This window comes from Heteronotia binoei, chromosome 9 (assembly GCF_032191835.1).
Source record: "Heteronotia binoei isolate CCM8104 ecotype False Entrance Well chromosome 9, APGP_CSIRO_Hbin_v1, whole genome shotgun sequence".
NCBI classification, from domain to species: domain Eukaryota; kingdom Metazoa; phylum Chordata; class Lepidosauria; order Squamata; family Gekkonidae; genus Heteronotia; species Heteronotia binoei.
The window spans coordinates 110,612,350-110,636,989 of record NC_083231.1 but is presented as its reverse complement, the minus strand read 5'-3'; the positions used below and the strand labels follow the sequence as shown (position 1 = coordinate 110,636,989).

General features: G+C 46.7%; 1 protein-coding gene across 2 annotated transcripts; it reads left to right on the top strand.

Moving 5' to 3' along the window:
* Positions 1-1,932: 1,932 nt before the first annotated feature.
* Positions 1,933-23,980, top strand: GRSF1 (G-rich RNA sequence binding factor 1). 2 transcript variants are annotated; one of them, XM_060247170.1, is made up of 10 exons: positions 1,934-2,322; positions 8,001-8,133; positions 10,412-10,567; positions 12,860-13,003; positions 14,273-14,408; positions 17,059-17,231; positions 17,342-17,463; positions 18,649-18,784; positions 21,491-21,577; positions 23,769-23,980. In XM_060247170.1, the coding sequence occupies exons 1-9, from the start codon at positions 2,020-2,022 to the stop codon at positions 21,550-21,552; spliced, it is 1,365 nt and encodes a 454-aa protein (XP_060103153.1). In that variant the 5' UTR covers positions 1,934-2,019; the 3' UTR covers positions 21,553-21,577; positions 23,769-23,980. The 2 variants fall into 2 exon arrangements, with proteins under 2 accessions (XP_060103154.1, XP_060103153.1); XM_060247171.1 differs by lacking the exon at positions 21,491-21,577 and having other exon boundaries at positions 1,933-2,322.
* The last annotated feature ends 660 nt before the right edge of the window (positions 23,981-24,640 follow it).

Sequence of the window (24,640 nt, the reverse complement as noted above, 5' to 3'; positions counted from 1 at the left end):
GGACTGGATGGGCCAGTGGCCTGATCCAACATGGCTTCTCTTATGTTCTTTGTGACACAGAGTGTTGGACTGGAGGGGCCACTGGCCTGATGCAACAGGGCTTCTCTTATGTTCTTCTGTGACACAGAGTGTTGGACTGGAGGGGCCACTGGCCTGAACCAACATGGCTTCTCTTATGTTCTTCTGTGACACAGAGTGTTGGACTGGATGGGGCACTGGCCTGACCCAACATGGCTTCTCTTATGTTCTTGTGTGACACAGAGTGTTGGACTGGATGGGCCATTGGCCTGATCCAACATGGCTTCTCTTATGTTCTTATGTGACACAGTGTTGGACTGGATGGGCCAGTGGCCTGATCCAACATGGCTTCTCTTATGTTCTTTGTGACACAGAGTGTTGGACTGGAGGGGCCACTGGCCTGATGCAACAGGGCTTCTCTTATGTTCTTCTGTGACACAGAGTGTTGGACTGGAGGGGCCACTGGCCTGAACCAACATGGCTTCTCTTATGTTCTTCTGTGACACAGAGTGTTGGACTGGATGGGGCACTGGCCTGACCCAACATGGCTTCTCTTATGTTCTTGTGTGACACAGAGTGTTGGACTGGATGGGCCATTGGCCTGATCCAACATGGCTGCTCTTATGTTCTTATGTGACACAGAGTGTTGGACTGGATGGTCCATTGGCCTGATCCAACATGGCTTCTCTTATGTTCTTCTGTGACAGAGTGTTGGACTGGATGGGCCACTGGTCTGATCCAACATGGCTTCTCTTATGTTCTTCTGTGACAGAGTGTTGGACTGGATGGGCCACTGGTCTGATCCAACATGGCTTCTCTTATGTTCTTCTGTGACACAGAGTGTTGGACTGGATGGGCCACTGGTCTGATCCACCATGGCTTCTCTTATGTTCTTATGTGACACAGAGTGTTGGACTGGATGGGCCACCGGTCTGATCCACCATGGCTTCTCTTATGTTCTTCTGTGACAGAGTGTTGGACTGGATGGGCCATTGGCCTGATCCAGCATGGCTTCTCTTATGTTCTTATGTGACACAGAGTGTTGGACTGGATGGGCCACTGGCCTGATCCAACATGGCTTCTCTTATGTTCTTATGTGACACAGAGTGTTGGACTGGATGGGCCATTGGCCTGATCCAACATGGCTTCTCTTATGTTCTTACGTGACACAGAGTGTTGGACTGGATGGGCCATTGGCCTGATTCAACATGGCTTCTCTTATGTTCTTATGTGACACAGAGTGTTGGACTGGATGGGCCATTGGCCTGATCCAACATGGCTTCTCTTATGTTCTTACGTGACACAGAGTGTTGGACTGGATGGGCCATTGGCCTGATCCAACATGGCTTCTCTTATGTTCTTATGTGACACAGAGTGTTGGACTGGATGGGCCATTGGCCTGATCCAACATGGCTTCTCTTATGTTCTTACGTGACACAGAGTGTTGGACTGGATGGGGCACTGGCCTGATCCAACATGGCTTCTCTTATGTTCTTACGTGACACAGAGTGTTGGACTGGATGGGGCACTGGCCTGATCCAACATGGCTTCTCTTATGTTCTTATGTTAACTGCTGGCTTCTTTCCGAGCTCCCCGCTTCGCCTCCTGAGACGACCCCCCCCCCATGATGAGGGGCTCGAGCCTCCTCCGCTGAGGCGAATCCTACCCGCCACCCATTTAATGAAAAGAGGCGCCTGCCAGTAAAGAACCACCGCGGCCCTGCTTTTCCCCTCAGCGCCCGCGACGCCTCTCCTCAGAGGCCGCCTGGGGCCTTGCGCGCGGGGCGGGCCGGCGAGGCCTGGGCCTGGCGGGATGCCGCCTCCTGACGCGGCAGCTCCTCCTCCTCCGCCGCCGCCGTGGCTCCGGCCTAGGCCGCCTCCTCCCCCTGCCGCTGCTCCTCCTCTTCCCGTCCGAGCGGCGCATGTGCCTGAGGCCTTGGCTCGGGCAGGAGGAGCGGCAGCGGCGACGACGACAACGACGGCGACGGGGCCTCCGTCTCCCATGGCCGGGACGCGCTGGGTCTTGGGCGCGCTGCTCCGGGGCTGTGGCTGTAGCAGTTGCCGCCAGACCTGCGCGGCCTGCCTCCCTCTGCGGCCTGCCGTCGTCGCCGCCGCGGCCTCTTCCGCCGCCGGCTGCTGCGACGCCCTCGGCCCTTCAGGCCGCCGCCGCCGCCGCCTCCTGTCTTTCCTCGGGGCAGCCACGCAGAGCCGAGGCTTCGCCGGTGCCGCCGGGCCGCTGCCTGGCTTCGGCGCCCTGCGGGGCTCGCTGCTCTCGCCGTCCCTCGGGGGGAGATGCTACAGCCGGGTAGGGCTCCGGTGCGGGGCCGCCGCTTTCTCTTCGGAAGGGACGGGGGAAGAAGGGCGGATGGGGACGGGGAAGGGTTTGCTCTCTAGTGGTTTTTCTCGTAAGGGGTTTCAGCCTCTGGGTGATCCTGGGGTTGGGGGGGAAACACGTGTTCTTTCTTTGGCTGTTAAGTTATGCTTTTGTATAACTTAAATTTTAATGCAAGTTAAGAAAAAACACTTGTAAAACTTTACCCGTCAAAGGTAAGGCTGCAGACATGGAAAAAAAAATAAAAATAGATAGCTATATAAATAACCTTTCTGAAGTATCCTTACAGTGCGATATTTCTGTTTTTTTTTTAATAACTTACGGTAAATGTTGTTAAATTTGAATGCAAGTTAACAAACAACACTTATAAAACTTTACCCATCAAAAGTAAGGTTACAACTATTTAAAAAAAAAAAGAAAAATAGGTAACTATATAAATAGTCTTTCTGAAGTATCATTACAGTACAATAGTTTTTTTTTTATAATTTAAATTTTATTAAATTTTGATACAAGTTAACAAACGACACTTATAAAACTTTACCCATCAAAGGTAAGGCTGCGACCATTTAAAAAAAAGAAAGAAAGAAAAATAGTTAACTTTATAAATAACCTTTCTGAAGTATCCTTACAGTGCAATATTTCTTTTTTTTTTTAATAACTTAAATTTTGATACAAGTTAACAGACAACACTTATAAAACTTTACCCATCAAAAGTTAGGCTACAACTATTTCTAAAAAAGAAAAATAGGTAACTATATAAATAGTCTTTCTGAAGTATCCTTACAGTGCAATAGTTATTTTTTTAACTTAAATATTATTAAATTTTGATACAAGTTAACAAATGACACTTACAAAACTTTACCCATCAAAGGTAAGTCTGTGACCATTAAAAAAAAAGAAAGATAAATAGTTAACTTTATAAATAACCTTTCTGAAGTATCCTTACAGTGCATCATTTCTGTTTTTTTATAACTTAAAATTTGATACAAGTTAACAAACAACACTTATAAAACTTTACCCATCAAAGGTAAGGCTACCTTTTTTAAAAAAAAGAAAGAAAAATAACTCTATAAATAACCTTTCTGAAGAATCTTTACAGTGCGATATGGCAAGATTGTCATACTATTACAGCATATTATTACAGCATTAATGTAATATTAGATGTTGTTCTGTTAATATGGTTCAAAAACAGGAACCGTCTTTGAGCAAACCAGTTCACACTATTGGGATTGACTTTGTCCATGGGGTCGCAAAGAGTTGGACTCGACTGTGCGACTGCACAACAACTATAGATGATGTACTATAGATGATGTTATATTCTGTTTTTATTGCAGGGTAGCATGGCGTGGCAAGACCAGTGTTCCCTCTAAGCTCAGATTACAACTTTAATACCAGAAGCTCAAAAATTACAATGTTTGCTCACAAGACTTCACAGACTTAGCTCAGAGCCTGCAGTTCACACATTTTTGCCTTAGCTGGAGAGCCAGTTTGGTGTAGTGGTTAAGTGTGCGGACTCTTATCTGGGAGAACCCGGTTTGATTCCCCACTCCTCCACTTGCACCTGCTAGCATGGCCTTGGGTCAGCCATAGCTCTGGCAGAGGTTGTCCTTGAAAGGGCAGCTGCTGGGAGAGCCCTCTCCAGCCCCACCCACCTCACAGGGTGTCTGTTGTGGGGAAGGAAGGGAAAGGAGATTGTGAGCCGCTCTGAGACTCTTCGGGGTGGAGGGCGGGATATAAATCCAGTATCATCATCATCTTAGCTCAGGAAGGATGGCCCCAGAGCACACTGTGTTATTCATTGGCTCACAACTGTAATGCCAGTAGCTTACAAAGTAGAATTTTTGCTCACAAGACTCTGCAGCTTACGGGAACATTGGGCAAGGCCCCTTCCCCCTTCATGCAATGCTCCCTCTAATTTTTGTGAGCAAAAATTGTACTTTACGCTCTATTGGCATTGAAGTTGTGAGCTACTGCGTAAGTTAGTTTGCTCTGGGGCCATTTTTCCTGAGCCAAGACACAAATCTGTAAGCTGGAGGCAAAAAAACCCTTTGTTTGCTAACTCACACTAATTCAGCTTTTCATGGTAGCCTTTTTGTGAAGCACTCCCTCTGAGCTGCGGAGTCTTGTGAGCAAACATTGTATTTCGTGAGCTCCTGGCATTAAAGTTGTGAGCTACCGCATAAATTAATATGCTCTGGGGCCATTTTTCCTGAGCTAAGACAAAAACGTGTGAGCCGGAGGTTAAAAAACTGTGAGCTAGCTCACACTTAACTCAGTTCGGAGGGAAGACGGCTTTCATGTTCACAACAACTGCATGAGGGACGTCAGGCTCAGGGTGTGTGACTGGGTCCTAGTCACTTGCTGACCTTCGTGGCGGAGTGGGAATTCGAACCTGGGTCCATCCAGAGTCATCTTTGGTGTCCTAATCACTGTATCATGCTGGCTTCTTCACCGAGGCATTTAGGGTAACTCGTGTGGCTATTTCTGAGTCTGCTAGGATGTCCAGGTTCTATCTTTTCAAGAACGTAATGAGAGAGGCTTGCTTATTCATTTAGATAATTAATTCAGCTAAAGAATTAGAGTGGGGTTTTATACTTGGCTTTTTTCTACTTTAAGGAGAAGCCACTTCTAATCACATTCCCTTCCTTTCCCACAGCAGAACAAAGTTTGAGTCCAGTGGCCCCTTTAGGACCAGCAAAGTTTAATTCTGGATATAAGCTTTAGTATGCATGTGTGCTACTTCAGATACATTGAAACAAGATTTCTTCAACTGTTACAATACAGGTGGAGGGGTTAGTTGCTGTAAGGGCTAATGAGAGTCAAGATGCAAAAGTAACACAGTAAAGATAGGATTAAAGCAATTGGTAAGACCTGCAAATAGCGGCAAAGTAATGTACAGATAATAAACTGAGTGACTTAGCATATGTAGTGAGATAAGAACCCAATATCTCTGTTAAGCCCTGGGAGTTCCGTTGTCTTTGAGTGTTATAACCTGTAATCCAGCCTAACCGACCTCACAGGGGTGTTGTGAGGATAAAATGGAAAGGAAAACGATGTAAGCTGCTTTGGTTGCTCAGAGCCAGTTTGGTGTAGTGGTTAAGTGCGCGAACTCTTACCTGGGAGAACCGGGTTTGATTCCCCACTCCTCCACTTGCACCTGCAGGAATGGCCTTGGGTCAGCCATAGCATTGTGGAAGTTGTCCTTTGAAAGGGCAGCTGCTGTGAAAGCCCTCTCAGCCCCCCCCCCCTCACAGGGTGTCTGTTGTGGGGGAGGAAGGTAAAGGAGATTGTGAGCTGCTGTGAGACTCTTGAGATTCAGAGTGAATGGTGGAGTATAAATCCATTTTCTTCTTCATTGGGGAGAAAAGTGGAGAATAAATATTTGTTATGTGTGTTATTTATAGTCTGGTTTTCCCATGGGGACTCAAAGTGGATTAAATATTTAAATAACAAGATTTGTTTGAGGGGGTTTATAATAAACAAACAAAACAATCAAAGCACAAAAGAGGCGTTAAAGAAGCGGAAGTTCCCATGGATGTACAGCTTTTATCTTTGTGACAACCTGTTGAAATAGACTCGGTTGACAGGAGTGAGGTTTCCCAGGGTGCTTTGTGGATCTAAAGCTTGACCTCTGTCCCAAATCGTATCCCACCAGAAGTCAAGGACGCGGTATCAGAGATCAGTTCTCCTGGAGAAGTGGCTGCTTTGGAGAGTGGACTTTGCAGTCTTATACACAGTGAGGTGCCTTCCCAGGCTCCACCCACCTCTCCAGGTCTGTCCCAACCCAGAGTTGGTAACCCTATCTAGGAGGGCCCATGGCAGAAACTTGGAAGAGCCCCTAAAAGTCCCATGAAAATGGCCTTCTTTTCAGAGAGTCTGCAGTAAATTTAGTGGCTTGTTCTAGTTGCTGTTGGCTGTGTCCTTTCCTCTTTCCTTGTGTCACCTTGAGAAAGACATTCTCTGCCAGTGAAGTCACAGGTGGAGAGGTTTTCCTGCCTGTGTCTGAAGTCAAGGGTCATTGAACACAGCGTCAAATCTCACCATACTGTTTTAGTATTTTGTACATCTCTCTCTCTTCCCCCCCCCTTCCTCCTTCCCTCTTTCTTTTAAAAAAGGCTTAATAGTTCTAATCTAAAGTTGACCATGTGGCCTGGGGGGTTGCTAAGTCGGAATGCACAAGTGAGAAGAAACAGAAGTGACACGTCATGAAGGCAGCTTCGAAGCGTCCTTATGTTTAATGTGAAGAGTAGTGTCCAGCAGGCCTAGCGAGTGGGTTATTCATGTGATGGGTGTGAATTACGATAATTGAAACAGACAGACAACCTTGGTCTCCCAGATTTTAATGTGTTAGTGAAATCCCCCCCCCTCCCCAAACACACACAGGCTCAGCATACTCGTGACCAATGTTCCCTCTAAGCTGTGGAGTCTTGTAAGCAGAGAGCCAGTTTGGTGCAGTGGTTAAGTGCGCGGACGCTTATCTGGGAGAACCGGGTTTGATTCCCCACTCCTCCACTTGCACCTGCTGGAATGGCCTTGGGTCAGCCATAGCTCTGGCAGAGGTTGTCCTTGGAAGGGCCAGTTTGGTGTAGTGGTTAAGTGTGCGGACTCTTATCTGGGAGAACTGGGTTTGATTCCCCACTCCTCCACTTGCACCTGCTGGAATGGCCTTGGGTCAGCCATAGCTCTAGCAGAGGTTGGCCTTGAAAGGGCAGCTGCTGTGAGAGCCCTCTCAGCCCCACCCACCTCACAGGGTGTCTGTTTTGGGGGAGGGAGGGAAAGGAGATTGTGAGCCGCTCTGAGACTCTTCGGAGTGGAGGGCGGGATATAAATCCAATATCTTCATCTACCTCACAGGGTGTCTGTTGTGGGGGGGAGGGAAAGGAGATTGTGAGCCGCTCTGAGACTCTTCGGAGTGGAGGGCGGGATATAAATCCAATATCTTCTTTAAAAATTCTACTTTGTGAGCTACTGGCATTAAAGATGTGAGCTACTGCATAAATTAGTTTGCTCTGGGGCCATTTTTCCTGAGCTAAGGCAAAAATGTGTGAGCTGGAGGCTAAAAAAATTGTGAGCTAACTCACACTAACTTAAAGGGAACACTGCTTGTGACATTGAAAACATACACCGAAAGATCTCGTGGCTCAGATGGTATCGTAGAAAAAGCGTTGGCTCGCTAGTCACTCATTGGCATTGTTGATGGGAACTGTTGTGAGACCAGAAATGGTTTTCTGCCTTCATGCAGGTTTCCCAGACAGACCCCTTTTTCCTAGATACATCGTCTCTGCTTCTCTTCCTGCACTGCACAGCCCAAGCAGACAGATGGTCACGCTCTTGTGTCCCTGGTCGCTGTGACAGTGATTAAAGAGCTGAACTAGGATCTTGGGGAGCCAGGTTCGAATCCTACTCTGCCTTCGAAGCTTGAAGAGTAATCTTGGGCCAGTCACTCTTTCTCAGCCTAACCTATCTCACAGGGGTGTGTGTAGGAAGGTAAAATGGAAGATGGGAGAGCAGAACTTGTAAGCCGCTCGCCTGGGGTGGGGGAGGAAAGCAGGATATAAATAAATAGTTACAGCCTGGTATAATGTACTTGGCTTACATGTCATGTTATAACAATGAAACGACACTCTTCATAGGAACCCACTCCGTTTCAGGACGAGTATCCTCCCCTCTCAGAATACGAGCTGCCACCGTCCAAGTCCTGCGAAGAAGATGACGTGTATCTTATTCGAGCCCAGGGTCTGCCTTACTCCTGTACCGAGGAAGATGTTCTCAACTTCTTTGCAGGTACTTTTTGTTCCTCAGCGTGTCTTGAGGGGATGTCTAGGGATACAGTTTGAAGTATAGCTGGAAACCAAGTCTCACTGAAGTCATTTGGGGCTTGTTTCCAAGAAGACGTGGTGAGGGTCAAGCTGTAAGGATTCTTTGTTTCTGGAATACATGAGCATGATCGTTATGCAGAGCAATTTACACCAATGTGGGGCCCACAGATACTGAATTTGGGAGTTTTGGCTAGTTAATATATAACTCATCATATAACCATATTGAGTAGAAAAGAGCAGGAATCCAGTGGGACCTTAAAAAGGTAAAAAGTAGTCCCCTGTGCAAGCACCAGTTGTTTTTGACTCTGGGGTGACGTCGCTTTTACTACGTTTTTACGGGGTATTTTGCCATTGCCTTCCCCAGTCATCTGCACTTCCCCCCAGCAAGCTGGGTGCTCCTTTTACTGACCTCGGAAGGATGGAAGGCTGAGACAACCTCGAGCTGGCTGCCTGAACCCAGCTTCCACCGGGATCGAACTCAGGTCATGAGCAGAGGGCTCCGACTGCAGTACTGCAGCTTTTACCACTCTGTGCCACGGGGCTCTTAGGAGGACCTTATAGACTAACAAAATTTGTGGTAGGGGAGGAGCTTTCGAGAGTCTGAAGAAATAAGCAGTGACTTATGGTTTTTAAGGTGCCACTGGACTCCTGCTCTTTTCTGCTGCCACAGACAGTCTGACAGCTACCCGTCTTGATCATACTGAGATAACGTGGCTGGATATATAATACTTTGGGGGGTGAATGTATTTAGAGTTGTACTGATTGCTGCACTTATATTAAGTTTTAACAGAGTGCAAAAGTTATTTGTGGCCTGTACGGGTGTGTGATAAATCAAGATTGGGGAGCCGCGTTAGTCTGTCTGTAGCAGCAGAAAAGAGCAAGCACCTTAAAGACTAGCAAAGTTTGTGGCAAGGGGTGAGTTTTTGTGAGCTGCTGCTCGCTTCTTCATTTAGCTCAAGATGGGTAGCCACGTTAGTCTGTCTGTAGCAGCAGAAAAGAGCAGGAGTCCAGTAGCACCTGGCAGACTAGCAAAGTTTGTGGCAGGAGATAAGCTTTCGTGAGTCACTGCTCACTTCTTCCGATACAACTAGAGTGTGAGTCCCTCTGTCCTATATTTTGGAGTTCTATTGGACTCTTTCTCTTTTCAGTTGCTATAAGGATGTGTGTTGGTGATCTATAGTAGGCTGTGATTTGCCTTCGAGCTTCCTTTGGCTAAAGCAGCGATGAAGCCGTAATTGTTGAATAAGGTCTTCATGGGCGCAGTAGGTATATAAATTATTCAGCTTCCTCGAAGGGTGTCTTCCAAAGCAGTAGTTGTGATGGAGAACAGGAATGCCTCTTTGGCACGGCCTGATGGATTTGCTGTAGGGTAACGTCAGAAATAAGATAATCACACTGTGGCAGTGTCCATTGGGGGCGGATTTGACAGCATCCCAGAAGTGTGCAGACCGGGAAACTGAACTGTAAACTGCAGATCCCCTAGGAGTAGGGGACTGAAGCAATGAGGTTTAGTATAGGGAGTCAGCAATTAGTTTAACTCCCAAGAAAATCATCTCTAATATAAGGGGGCACATTCAGGCCTGGACTAAACTGCTTTAGGAGAGTTCAGAGCAGGGTTTCATATGGTTGCAAGTGCAATGGCCGTGGGTTAGCCATAGGGTAGGATATAACTATTTTAAATGAAATAAAGAAACGTGAAGTTTGCATGTGCAGGATTACAATGTATGATTCAGTATTTTTTATCTATTTTGGAAACGTGCAAGGTTCTTGCATATTTTGATCCATACGTAGTTTTCATGTTCGTTCTCTCACAGAGACACTATCTGCATGACATTTTGGTATTTGGAGTAATAGAGCTGGAATCCTGCTGGGCTGTGTGTATGCCTTTTTGAGCTTTTCAGTGTTGCAGAAGTTAAAAATGTTATAAGAACTAAGCATGTCTTTGTGACTGAACCAAGGTATTACAATATTGCAATCAATGTTCCCTCTAAGCTGCAGTCTTGTCAGCAAAAATTCTGCGTTGTGAGCTACTGGCATTGAAGTTGTGAACTACTCCATCAATTAGTGTGCTCTGGGGTCGTCCTTCCTGAGCTAAGACCAAAATGTGTGAGCTGGAGGATAAAAATCTGTGAGCTAGCTCATGCTAACTGAGCTTAGAGGGAACACTGCTTCCAATAGGGAGAAGGAGGTCTCTGATCTCATCATGTTCTTCCCTCTCTATGTCACGCTCGATCCATTCCTAGGCAGCAAGATCCGGAACGGTGTACACGGCATACACTTCCTCTTAAATCGCGATGGGAAACGCAGAGGAGACGCTCTGGTTGAGCTGGAGTCCGAACAGGATGTGCAGAAGGCCCTGGAGAAGCACCGAAGGTACCTGGGCCAGCGCTACGTGGAAGGCAAGTTGTGCTCTGGTTCCATCCGGTTCCTAAATGTACCCCAAGATGCGTAGTTCTGTGAACTGAGAGGGAAACAATGGAGCACAGAGATATGGAGAGAAGGAACATAACATTTTCAAAATGTTTTACTTTGACGACAACATTGGATTTATATTCTGCCCTCCACTCAGAGTCTCAGAGCGGCTCACAATCTCCTTTACCTTCCTCCCCCACAACAGACACCCTGTGAGGTGGGTGGGGCTGAGAGGGCTCTCACAGCAGCTGCCCTTTTAAGGACAACCTCTGCCAGAGCTGTGGCTGACCCAAGGCCATTCCAGCAGCTGCAAGTGGAGGAGTGGGGAATCAAACCCGGTTCTCCCAGATAAGAGTCCAGGCACTTAACCATTATACCAAACTGGCTCTCTGCAAAGGAGGATCTTACCCCTGGCCTTCATTCCAGTAACTAAGGCGTGCATCCTCTATTCTCAGTAGGGTGTAGTGGTTAAGTGCGTGGACTCTTATCTGGGAGAACCCCTCCTCCACTCGCAGCTGCTGGAATGGCCTTGGGTCAGCCATAGCTCTTGCAGAGCTTGTCCTTGAAAGGGCAGCTTCTCTGAGAGCTCTCTCAGCCCCACCCACCTCACAGGGTGTTTGGGTGTTTGTTGTGTGGGAGGAAGTTAAAGGAGATTGTGAACCACTCTGAGATTTGGAGTGGAGGGCGGGATATAAATCCAGCATCATCTTCAGTGTCTGCAATTCTTGATTTATACTCTGATGCACCCGTAGCCCTGTACTGACACGTTTTCCAGCTCAGCTTGTTTAATGCCGCTGCCAGGCTAGGTTGTGGTACTTAGACTGAAATAAATTAACTAGTGTCTTAGGTTTCTGTAGCATCGCCTTTTTCAGCTGCAGATCAGTGTTGTTCCTTTCCTGACCACTCTGGACTTGGCTTTCTCTGACATTAACCCTTCCAACAACCAGGACATTTAAACAAGGAAACCGATCATCTCAAGGCACAGAGATGTCGCCTGTTTCACAAATGCTCGTTTGGTTTAACATTCCTGAAAGGGAAATGGATTTTTCATGATAGTTTTGATAGCCCCCAACTTCTTCCCACCTAGCCTAGTGTGGATAGATCCAGGTGGGCAGCCGTGTTGGTCTGAAGCAGCAGAACAAAGTTGGGGTCCAGTGGCACCTTTAAGACCAACAAGGTTTTGTTCAGAATGTCAGCTTTCGTGTGCATTCGCACTTCATCAGATGATGAAATGGGGTACAGTGAGCAGAGTTGCATATAGCTGGTGGGCAGTGGTTATGCATGCAAAATAGTACCAAGTTAGAATCTATGGCAAAATAGTACAATTGACAAACTGAAAGAAAAACCGGTTTGGTTTAGATACCATTTGTGTTGTGTTGGAAAATAGCAAAGTCAGTAAACGCGTCAGGATTGAAGGGTGACGGTGAGTGTGTCACAACGCAATAGATGCCGAGTCTGTTAATTGCTCTATAGCTCCTCAGGCCTGGGTTAAACAGAGAACGTGTTTTTCTCAGAGGTATTCCTGTCCACCTAGTTTACTTTTTTAGCATGCAGCATGCGTTACAAACAGCATTCCAGTTGGTCAATACCAAAAATAATATATTAGAATATAGAGGAAGATGGGTTTAGTATATGTAATGAGATAAACAATCAGCATCCCTTATTTAAGTGTGCAAATATATATATATAAAAAACCATTCTGACCTATTCTAGCCTATTTCGGACAGCCTTAGCTACTCCCGCTTTGCATTGAGCCCCTGCAAAACCGAGTGTAGCGTTGTCAGAAGTGTGACGGCATAGCATGCGTGGGCCTTGATGTGGAAAGTGGGCGGGGCTGTTGCTGCAGGGGAGAGCATTCCCTGATCACCTTGCTTAAGTTGGAGAAGTCCACTTGCTGCGCATTCTTTCTCGCCTTTTAACATAAGGTGACATATTTTTTTCCCCCAAGGGATCAATGCTCCTTCTAAGCTGCAGAGTCTTGTGAGTAAAAATTCTACTTTGTGCGCTACTGGCATTAAAAGTTGTGAGCTACTGCATAAAATTATTGTGCTCTGGGGTCATCCTTCCTGAGCTGAACCTGTGAGTTGGAGGCTAAAAATCTGTGAGCTAGCTCATGCTAACTCAGCTTAGAGGGAACACTGTGACGGATGGAGTAAATATGAACTTCAAGGAGTATTTCCATCCCCTCTTGCTTTTCCCCCCTAAAGATGTTCTAGGATAGTTCTGCTGTCGCCATTATTACCATGGTTCTCACGGAGGTGTTGTTCCCCCCATTGTAGTTTTTGAAATTCACAATGAGGATGTTGAAGCCATCATGAAGAGCTTGCAGTCCACTTCGACTTCCGTGACCAATGATGGGGTCGTACGACTGAGAGGCCTTCCGTATAGTTGCATTGAAGCGGACATTTCTGAGTTCTTCTCAGGTAATGGTGTGGAATGGGCAAGAGTTTGTGGGCCCCAGATGAAGTCCAGGTTGTATGCGTGTGTGGAACAAAAGCAGATTTTTTTTGTCCCTGGGCCAGTCCGGTGCAGTAGGCCAGGGGTGGCCAAACTGCAGCTTAGGAGCCACGTGTGGCTCTTTCACACATGTTGTGTGGCTCTCAAAGCCTCCACTACCCTTTCAGCCAGCTTGGGAGAAGACATTTAAAGTTAAAATTGCTTTCTTTCCCCCCTCCCTCCCTCAGACATCTGATATTCATGGAGAGCCAGTTTGGTGTAGTGTTTAAGTGTGCAGACTCTTGTCTGGGAGAACCAGGTTTGATTTCCCACTCCTCCGCTTGCACCTGCTGGAATGGCCTTGGGTCAGCCATAGCTATCGCAGGAGTTGTCCTTGAAAGGGCAGCTGCTGCGAGAGCCCTCTCAGCCCCACCCACCTCATAGGGTGTCTGTTGTGTGGGGAGAAGATACATGAGATTGTGAGCCGCTCTGAGTCTCTGATTCAGAGAGAAGGGCAGGGTATAAATCTGCAGTCGTCTTCTTCGTGTCTTGTGGCTCTCGAACATCTGATGTCTACTCTGCAGCTCTTAAGCAAGTTTGGCCTCCCCTGCTATAGGCTGACCAGGACAGGGGAGATCTGCGTTTAAATCCCCATGCAGGCAGTCACCCTTTGTCTGCCTAAAATGCCTCCCAGGGTTGTTGTGACAGAACAAAGTTCAAGATCAGTGAAACCATTGGGACCAACACAATTTAATTCCAAGTATTAGCTTTCCTGCGCATGCGCACTTCCTCAGATATATAGACAAAGACTTCTCCAGGCCTTACATATAGGTGGACAGAGGCATGGTGGGGTTAGTTGCCAGGAAGGGTTAGGTGGGAGAATCAAGACGTATAAGTAACAGCAATAAGTATAGCTAAGATTGGAGTGAAGCCGTTAGAAAGACCTGTGAGTTACAGCTAATTAGCGTATAAATACAAAAGTTAACAAACAGATGTGAGAACTAAGTGTAAGTCCAGGTAGAGAACTGAAGGGCATTGTTGCTACACTGTGTTTAAGTTCATGGGAGACACAGAGGCCAATATAAATGTCATATTTTTGTATTCGAGATGGGAACAAATGTTCGAGCAATTGACCCCACTGTATTTCAGGTTGCTTGGTGTTGCTTGTGAGAACGTATGCTCATTTGGGTTCCCTTACCACAAAAGGCAAAGAGGGCTTGCTGGTACTAAGACAAAGCCAATGTCTTCTCTTACAGGCTTGACTATAGTCGACATAACGTTTGTCATGGACCAGAGAGGAAGGAGGAAAACAGGAGAGGCGTTTGTGCAGTTTGCTACACCTGAAATGGCTAATCAGGCTTTGTTGAAGCATAAGGAAGAGATTGGGAACCGGTAAGTGCATATTGGAAGGTGGTTGGCCGAGCTGTTTGTAGGAGAGAGCGGGGCAGCTGTGTTTTGACTTTTTTGTATTTGCTCTTAAGACAGACAAGCTGCCATGTTTAAAGCAGAATGAGAGGTTTGATGCTACTCCTTCCCTTGCCTTTTTTGCTACCTGAAATGATGCTGGATTCTTTTTAAAATGAAAGATAACACTTATATATTCTGAGCTCGTGTGAAGACTATTGAGTTGGGCTGTAGATTTGAGCTAGCTACTGTCCCTGCTTAACCCCATTTTGTGATCCTGGGATAGTACAGAGCTGGGGTCCTCAACATGGCACTTGCCAGCACCTTTCCTGGCATCCATTGAGCATTTTTAGAAAGTGGGTGGGGTCAAGTGGGACCTTTACCGGTAGGGGTTCTGATTTGCCACTGGAGATGAGATTGGTTGTACAGATTAAAATAGCATTGGTTTTGGTGGCAACTGCCAAAACATTGTTGGGTTTTCTCTTACATACTTCCCTTTCCCAGTGCATTTTTAAAACTTACTATTATCTCCTGCACTTGGGCTTCCTCTTAGCGTGGCTCCACCTCCTGCTGTGGCCATTTTGTGGTTGGCTCCACCTCCTTTGGCAGCCATTTTGCAGTTGTGCCCAACACACTATATCAGAAGTGCCCATAGGCTTCAACACCCTGTATCAGAAGTGCCCATAGACTTCAAAAACATTGGAGACCCTTTGTTCTGAGAAAGCTGCTAAGACAGACAAAATACTGTAACTCAGTTCAGACGTCGCACGGAAGCGTGGCGTGAACCTATAACAGGCAAACCATAGTTTAGAGCTATCTGTTTTCATAAGAACATAAGAGAAGCCATGTTGGATCAGGCCAACGGCCTATCAAGTCCAACACTCTGTGTCACACAGTGGCAAAAAATTTTATATACACACATACACTGTGGCTAATAGCCACTGATGGACCTGTGCTCCATATTTTTATCTAAACCCCTCTTGAAGGTGGCTATACTTGTGGCCGCCACCACCTCCTGTGGCAGTGAATTCCACATGTTAATCACCCTTTGGGTGAAGAAGTACTTCCTTTTATCCGTTTTAACCTGTCTGCTCAGCAATTTCATCGAATGCCCACGAGTTCTTGTATTGTGAGAAAGGGAGAAAAGTACTTCTTTCTCTACTTTCTCCATCCCATGCATTATCTTGTAAACCTCTATCATGTCACCCTGCAGTCGACGTTTCTCCAAGCTAAAGAGTCCCAAGCGTTTCAACCTTTCTTCATAGGGAAAGTGCTCCAGCCCATTAATCATTTTCATTTTCTGTCCTCTTAAGCATTTTGCGTTCACTTCAGCTTCTGTGATGCAGCTGGCCATAAAGAATGGCTTTTCAGTTAGGATGTCATTCCAAACTGTGGCTTTGCTAGCTCAGTTCATCCCCTAGCTTCTGAGTCTTACTTGCCAACTGATCAGATTGTCACACCAAACCTGCTTCCTCTAACCTCGGTTTGGTGCAGTGTCTTCGTTGGAAACATTGCAGGTCGGTGGGAACATTATTGCATTGTTGGCGAGACTGCCCCAAAGTAAAAGCTTACTAGGAGAAAATTCTCATGCAGATCGAAGTCATCATAGGCTGCTTGATTCCTGTACATCCAGAGATTATCTTTTAAAACCTTTGGGAAGATTCCGATCTCCCAGCTTTAAGAAAAAGGAGTCCTCATGGCAGCTAAGGGGCTCCTAGCCTCTAAATTGAAATCAAAGGAAATACCTTCAGTGGTGCATAAAGCTGTGGGATTTGGTGTAGTGGTTAAGTGTGCGGACTCTTATCTGGGAGAACTGGGTTTGATTCCCCACTCCTCCACTTGCACCTGCTGGAATGGCCTAGGGTCAGCCATAGCTCTCTTATCTGGGAGAACCGGGTGATTCCCCACTCCTCCACTTGCACCTGCTGGAATGGCCTTGGGTCAGCCATAGCTCTGGCAGAGGTTGTCCTTGAAAGGGCAGCTGCTGGGAGAGCCCTCTCCAGCCCCACCCACCTCACAGGGTGTCTGTTGTGGGGGAGGAAGGTAAAGGAGATTGTGAGCTGCTCTGAGACTCTTCGGAGTGGAGGGTGGGATATAAATCCAATATCTTCATCTACCTCACAGGGTATCTGTTGTGGGGGGAGGAAGATAAAGGAGATTGTGAGCCGCTCTGAGACTCTTCCGAGTGGAGGGCGGGATATAAATCCAATATCATCATCATCTTCTTCTTCTTAAATTACGGACACAATATCAGACCAGCTTCAATCCAATGCACAATCCTATTTTGCCATCCTTGAACTCTTGAACTTTCATTTCCCTTTTTAGAGTTTGCAGCCGAAGGAACCATTCTGCAAGCCTCAGTTCCAGTTTGCTCTTCCTTGGCATTGTCCTGAAAATCTTGCTAGTAGTTTGTGTAGAAATTAGGACTTTAATATGTTCCCATTATACGGATTGTTCTTTTTTGAACGTTTCTCACCTTTTTGCAGATATGGTCAGAGGTCCATTGTTTAGAATTAATATAGAATTACACTAAAGTTTGTGCTGTTTGCTAATATCATGTTAAAAAATAAAAAAGTTTATAAAATGCCGTTTGGGGAAATTCTCATCCTCTAACTTGTCTCCCTGTCCGAATAACTAGATATATAGAAATATTTCCAAGCCAGAGGAGCGAAGTTCGTACCCACAACGGTTTTTACCGGGGTAGGAAAATGATGGGTTATTCGGCTATGAAGCAAGACCCTGAATCGGTTTTTGAGGAGAGCGAATTGTGCGAGGCCTTGAGACCGGCTTATGAAAGTGACACAGAAAATGGTAGGTTCGTTTGTGCTTTTCCCTTTCAGTGTGTTGTGCATTGGAGAGATAACAGCAGTGCATGACTGTAATTTGCACGTTACTTACAGTCTTTCCCCCCAACTCTGCAGATGTTTTTAAGCCAGTGTTCGAAAAGCCTCGAGAGGTGGCGGAATCCGGGAGCTTCTCCTCACTTCATTTTGTTCACTTGAGGGGTCTGCCTTTTCAAGCGACTGCCCAAGATATTATAAATGTACGTAGGGGTAAGATCCTTTTAACTATCCTGGACCATCATACTAGAAAAGTCAACCTTTCTGTAGCATTCGCATTAAATTGCCCCAAGGACTGGGTTCTGGAATCTTTTACCTAACTGATGTTCATACTGTCTGCTGCTTCAGAGGGTAGCTGTGTTAGTTTGCAATAGAAGAAGAAGACCTTAAATTTGAATCAGAGTCTCAGAGCTGCTTACAATCGCCTATATCTTCTCCCCCCACAGCAGACACCTTGTGAGATGGGTGAGGCTGAGAGAGCTCTCCCAGAAGCTGCCCTTTCAAGGACAACTCTGCGAGAGCTATGGCTGACCCAAGACCATTCCAGCAGCTACAAGTGGAGGAGTGGGGAATCAAACCCGGTTCTCCCAGATAAGAGTCCGCACACTTAACTACTACACCAAACCACTACACCACTGTTAGGTTTGACTCCAGTAGCACCTTAGAGACCAAGCAAGGTTTTCCAGGGTGTGAGCTTTCGACAGTCAAAACTCCCTTTGTCAGACACAGTGTGGGGGAGGGGGCTTTGACTGTTGAAAGGTTATAGCCTGAAACTCTTGTTGGTCTTGAAGATTGTACTGGATTCAAATCTAACTGTTCAGGCTGTCTAATACAGGGGCGTCAAACATGTGGCCCGGGGGCTGAATTTGGCCCCCGGAAGGCTATCAGGCCCCCAAGCAACTGGCTCTTGTCTGCGTCTCTTGCTTCCTTCTGCATCTCAACTTACTTTGCAAGGCTTGCTCAATCGCACAGGTGCTACAGAGCAAAACCCATGTTTTCTCCATTGGTTGAGGCTTCTCCCCCTCCTGCTCCCCAAGGGAGGGAGGGAAAGAGCCAGAGCTTCCTTTGCCCAGTTCCCTGGATCCCTTGGGAGAAATACAAAGAAAGCACCTTTAAGACCAACGAGTGCTAATGTGTTAATCATGTTTCAAGTTTAAAAAAAAGATTTAGTCGTGTTTGTTTGTGTCCTTTAACAAGTTTATATCTCTGCTACCTAATCTTAAATAGGTACATACAAGGCCCGGCCTGTGTCTTTCGGGCTGGGCCCTGCTACTAACTACCTCCTCTTAGCTTTCCGATTTTAAGAGCTCAGGGACAAATAAATTACAATAATTTGATTCCCCCCCGCCCCCCAAAACCAGGCTTATATCTTTGGTTTTCTTTGTTAGTTCTTTGCTCCCCTGAAACCGGTGAGGATCACGATGGAATATAATTCAAGTGGGAAAGCGACAGGTGAAGCCGATGTGCACTTTGAGACGCACGAGGATGCAGTTGCCGCGATGGCCAAGAACAGGTCTCACGTGCGTAAGTAGTCCTTGTGTTATTTTCTGAGGGGCTGTGTGTGTGTGAGAGAGAAAGGTTTGGGCGGCAGAACTGCTAAGTTTGAAACATGTTGAATCCTTGCTCTGCCTTGGCAACGCGCTGGGTGACGTTGGGCCAGCCTCAGCCTGCTTGTGAGGATAAAATGGAGGAGAGGAAAACGATGCAAGCGGCTTTGGGGTCCCCATTCGGAGAATGGTGGGATATAACTAAAGTAAATGAATAATAAAATGTCAAGTGCTTGGCAGGAGACCCTGACTTTTGTCTGACTTTGAAGATCCGAAGTCACCTGGGCAGACTAGGCATTTGCGGCTGCTCAAGTGCAGGCAGCCAGGAACAGAAAAGTGACCAAGCGTGTTACCTGCACAATTCCATGTGTAACCTGCTACCTGTCAGGCTGACAGCCTCAATCTGGCACCTAGGAAATCTGACACATTCTCCTAAGCCTAACTGCAGAGCTCCAAGGAAGAAGAAGAAGATGATATTGGATTTATATCCCGCCCTCCACTCCGAAGAGTCTCAGAGTGGCTCACAGTCTCCTTTACCTCCCCCCCCCACAACAGACACCCTGTGAGGTAGATGAAGATATTGGATTTATATCCCGCCCTCCACTCCAAAGAGTCTCAGAGCTGCTCACAATCTCCTTTATCTTCCTCCCCCCACAACAGGCACCCTGAGAGGTAGATGGAAGATATTGGATTTATATCCCGCTCTCCACTCCAAAGAGTCTCAGAGCGGCTCACAATCTCCTTTACCTTCCCCTCCCACAACAGACACCCTGTGAGGTAGATGAAGATATTGGATTTATATCCCGCCCTCCACTCCGAAGAGTCTCAGAGCTGCTCACAATCTCCTTTATCTTCCTCCCCCCACAACAGGCACCCTGTGAGGTAGATGGAAGATATTGGATTTATATCCTGCCCTCCACTCTGGAGAGTCTCAGAGCGGCTCACAATCTCCTTTACCTTCCTCCCCCCACAACAGACACCCTGTGAGGTAGATGAAGATATTGGATTTATATCCCGCCCTCCACTTCAAAGAGTCTCAGAGCGGCTCACAATCTCCTTTACCTCTCCCCCCCCCACAACAGACACCCTGTGAGGTAGATGAAGATATTGGATTTATATCCCGCCCTCCACTCCAAAGTCTCAGAGCAGCTTACAATCTCCTTTCCCTTCCTCCCCCACAACAGACACCCTGTGAGGTGGGTGGAGCAGAGAGGGCCCTCACAGCAGCTGCCCTTTCAAGGACAACTCCTACAAGAGCTATGGCTGACCCTAGGAGGACTGGAGTGCAAGTGGAGGAGTGGCGAATCAAACACAGTTCTCCCAGATAAAGAGTCCACACACTTAACCACTACACCAAACTGGAGCATCCTAGGTGTATCTAAGCTCTTTGTACACTAAGAGTACAGTCCTTAGCAGTCTTTCACCTGCTGCCAGGGGTGTGCAATTCTTTTTTTAAATCAGTATTTTTCAGTTCAGATCTATTGGACCTGAAAATCCTCCAGTATTTCTGAAAAATCCCGGATCCTGGGTATGGCATTTGGAACTGGGATTTTCCAGAAATCTTGAGAAGTCCAATAGGCCTGAGACGAAAAATACTGTTGTTTTTTTTAAAATAGCCCTTGATCCTGGAGCTGGCGTGGCTTCTCCTGCAGTAGAGTTTAAAATTGCGCTCTCTCCCTGGCCACGCACCATCCTGGCTGGGGGAGTTTCTTCGAGAAGCTGATCTGCCTTGAGTGGGGAGGTCTCAGTTTAAGCTGCCCTGCAGGAGAAGCCGTCCCCAGGATCTGTCGTGCCGCAATTAGCAGATTGCTCCCTGCAGCACAGCGCCTTCCGGGGCTGGCTTCTCCTGCAGCCCAGTTTAAACAGGGCTGAACAAGAACCCAAGCTGAGCCAGCAGGAACAGGCGGCTTTCCCTGGCACAGCTGATCCTCCTGCCTTTCTGCTGCTTTCAGATCTACCGGTAATTCTTGAATATATCCAGGATTTCCCCAGGATTCTCTCCCCCCCCCTCCCCAAAACCTGGTTTTCCTGAGAAAACCCAGATACATTTGGGAAGCACTAAGTAGAGGAAAGAGCCTGTAGTGGTTACGTGTGCAGACTCTTATCTGGGAGAACCGGGTTTGATTCCCCACTCCTCCACTTGCACCTGCTAGCACGGCCTTGGGTCAGCCATAGCTCTGGCAGGAGTTGTCCTTGAAAGGGCAGCTGCTGTGAGAGTCCTCTCAGCCTCACCCACCTCACAGGGTGTCTGTTGTGGGGGAGGAAGATATAGGAGATTGTAAGCCGCTCTGAGTCTCTGATTCAGAGAGAAGGACGGGGTATAAATCTGCAGTCGTCGGGGTACAAATCTGCAGTCGTGAATATCTCTGGCCTTGTAAACCCTAAGGGGTTGTTACATTTGCTGGAATACAGTGGCACTTTCCACCACCATCAGTTGTGAGCGCTGTGTTAATCCCACCTACAAACCTAATGTAGGCAGTATTTTGAAGTATTGTGCTAGGGACAGGCAGGGTATCTATATTTTTTTGGCCCAGTGAGAGAGAACATCCACAGTAGGAGAAGGTCACCCCCAGAGCTGCATCACTCGACATGGTATCGGGGGGGGGGGGGTGTTGTTACACGCGATTGCTGAACTTCAAAGTGCCAGTCTTTCACTCAAGCTTGTCTCTCTCTTCTCCCGCAGAGCACAGATACATTGAATTATTCCTGAATTCATCACCAAGCAGAAAAAATGGTTGCCAGTGACAATAGCATAATTCCCAAAGTTTAGGTGAGTGATGACTTCTTCTTGGGGGAAAACATAGGCCTATAGCAAGCTGGGTTGGTGGGTTGTTTCTTGAGTGGGCTATAGCTGTGGTGAGCACAAGATCACCTTTGTTTTCCAGCGCAGGCCAAAAGCTTCACGCGAGGGCTGTATAGCAACTAACTTCAGAAAGCCAGATTAAAGCAGTTTTTCAGTAAAAGGCAAACAAGCCTACTAGGTGTTTTGTTCTTGGTGAATCACATACAGAAATGGCCCAATGGTAGGGAAGGCATATGTGTAAGCTCACTGCTCATGTGAGAGTTCCACAAGAGAAGTGTTTGAACTGGCCAGTTCATGTAACCGTTTTTGCACTGAGTCATGTAGATTACAGGGTGCATGATGAGGTTATCTGCTGGTGCACAGGAGAGCCAGTTTGGTGTAGTGGTTAAGTGTGTGGACTCTTATCTGGGAGTAAGATTCCCCCCTCCTCCACTTGCTCCTGCTGGAATGGCCTTGGGTTAGCCATAGCTTTCGTAGTTGTCCTTGAAAGAGCAGCTGCTGCGAGAGTCCTCTCAGCCCCAGTTACCTCACAGGGTGTCTGTTGTGGGGGGAGAAGATACAGGAGATTGTAAGCTGCTCTGAGTCTGATTCAGAGAGAAGGGCAGGGTATAAATCTGCAGTCGTCATCTTCCTCCTTCTTTTTCTTCTTTCTTTTTCTTCCTGGTTGTCATCCTCAGATTTCTGCTTACTGTTTTTCACAGGTATTGAGGATATTTTCTTGTCTGGAAGAACCCTTGTTTTGTGTCATTTCAGAGGGTAGCCATATTGGTCGGCAGTGTAACAGCTACACATGAATCCAGTAGCACTTTGGTTAGAGACCAATAATATTTTGGGGATATGAGCTTTCCATCCACAGTCAAAGCTGATCACATTTTACATTGCTCATAACCCGAAAAATTGTGTTAGTTTCTAAAGTGCTATTGGACTTTTTTTTAGTGTGTGTGTGTGTGCTTTAATTAATTTTTTTACATACTGTTTATTACAATTTTTTCAGCAGGCAAAACAAAGCCAAACAACAGAGAGATGCTGTTGGGACTCGAATGTAATCATTTCTGTAATCTCTATTCCCCCAATCCTTTCCTTTGTTTTTAATAGAGATTATCTTTTTCACTCGGTAGGAATGCAGTGCTGTTACTGGCCTTGGAGTCTTGGCATAGCCTGACCTATAAGCAGAAGGCCAACAAGCTTAGAATTTTTCAGCAAGGGGTCTCATATGCAAGGTCTTGTTCTACCTTGTGCAAAAAAAAAAAAGCGCATTGTGTAATTTTTTGCAGCTTTTCCCTTACACAGTCTGCCTCAGGGCACTGCCTATAACGGGGTGGCCAAACTGTGGCTCAGGAGCCACATCCGGCTGTTTCACACGTATTGTGTGGCTCTCAAAGACCCCATTGGCTGGCTTGGAGAAGGCATTTATCTCTTTAAATCACTTCGCCAAGCCAAGCCAGCTGGTGGCTTGGAGAATGTATTTAAAGTTGCTTTCTTTCCACCTCTCCCTAATCTATTTGGCTTCCTGCTTTCCTTCCGACTCTCAAACATCTGATGTTCATGTCTTGCAACTCTCAGACATCTGACATTTGTTCTATGTGGCGCAACGTTAACAAGTTTGGCTACCCCTGGCCTATACCAGCCTGGCGCCAGAACCAGCTGTGACCCTGTTTTTCTTTTGAGAGGAAGGTGCCTTCCCTGACATTGTTGCGGCAGCCACTGCAGTTAGAATGGTTAAGCTGCCATCAGATATTTTGTACTGATCTGTTTAGATGGTTGTTGGTTTTGTGTGTTATTGTTTCACCATATGTCATGGGCTGCCCTGCGCCTGCTTGCGGGGTACAAATGAAATACAATAAAATTAAGAAATATTCCTGCGAATCATAGGAAGAAACCAGGGCTTTTTTTTGTAGCGGGAACTCCTTTGCATATTAGGCCACACACCCCTGATGTAGCCAATCCTCCTGGAGCTTACAGTAGACTCTGTAAGAAGAGCCCTGTAAGCTCTTGGAGGATTTGGGGGGGGGGGGGTATGGCCTAATATGCAAAGGAGTTCCTGCTAAAAAAAAAAGCTCTGGGAAGAATCAAGAAAAATTGAGTTATGCTGGTAGGGCACTGAAACGAAGTAACTTTCCCCTTTCTTAATCCAACATTCTTCTCTCTTTCTCGACAGGATAAATATGCATTTCATTTGCACACTTTTCCTAGCGCTGGAATGCAGGAGTTCCTGTAACTAGCAAGGATAAAATCTAAAAAGGACACTTTGTTTTAAGAATTGCCTTTCAAAGAAGAAAAAAAGAAAACCAGCAGCTGTACCTGAAACCCCACAAATTGTTTGTGCATAATCTGTCGTATGTAGAAACCAAAATTAAACGTCGAGCTGTCTGTCAGTAAGCTTCTTCTATAGTACGTACCCCGATAGCGTGGGGGAGGGGGGGCCCAAAGCAGTGATCGGCAGCTGTAGCATTGACCCGTTCTTGAATGCAGATGATGCAACGCTGCCGATCATTTCGATTAAGCGGGTGGGAACAGTGTCGTTTCAGAGCCCAAGCTAAGGGTGACCATGCAACAGTTATTTGGTGGAGGGATTGGTACTCATTCCAGGAGGGAATTCACGACCTGTTTCTCATTTGCTTTGTGATGAAGTCGGCAGAGTGGTATCCGCCTCCGCCCATTACGGGGCACATTGCCCTCGGGGTACGGGCTGCAAGGCATGTGCAAAGAGCATACGCTCTGGAGCCCAGCCAGGGAGAGCTGACTTGTTAACTGGGTGCCCATTTGAGTGCATGTGTGGGGTTTGGTCTGGTTTAAAATTTGGGGGTGTGTGCATAAAATTAAGTCTTGTGTTCTGGCTGGAAATAAAAAGTACTTTAGAAAAGCTGCTGATTCTCCAGAAGGCCTTTTTTTTTTTTTAAGGGTTGGTTTATAAGCAGATTCCCTTCTCGTTAAGAGACTTTCATGTTCACGTAGCTCGTTTTATCGGTTCAGATTTGACTTTTGTGGTTAAGTACCCCATCTGCTTTCAGCGGTTTCTAGGTAGGGTTA

Bases quoted from the DNA above. Each gene is read 5' to 3' on its own strand.
- GRSF1 (XM_060247170.1), top strand. From the start codon at position 2,020: ATGGCCGGGACGCGCTGGGTCTTGGGCGCGCTGCTCCGGGGCTGTGGC. The intron at 10,568-12,859 runs GCAAGTTGTGCT...CCCCCATTGTAG, and splicing joins GGGCCAGCGCTACGTGGAAG to TTTTTGAAATTCACAATGAG. The intron at 17,464-18,648 runs GTACGTAGGGGT...TTTCTTTGTTAG, and splicing joins CTGCCCAAGATATTATAAAT to TTCTTTGCTCCCCTGAAACC.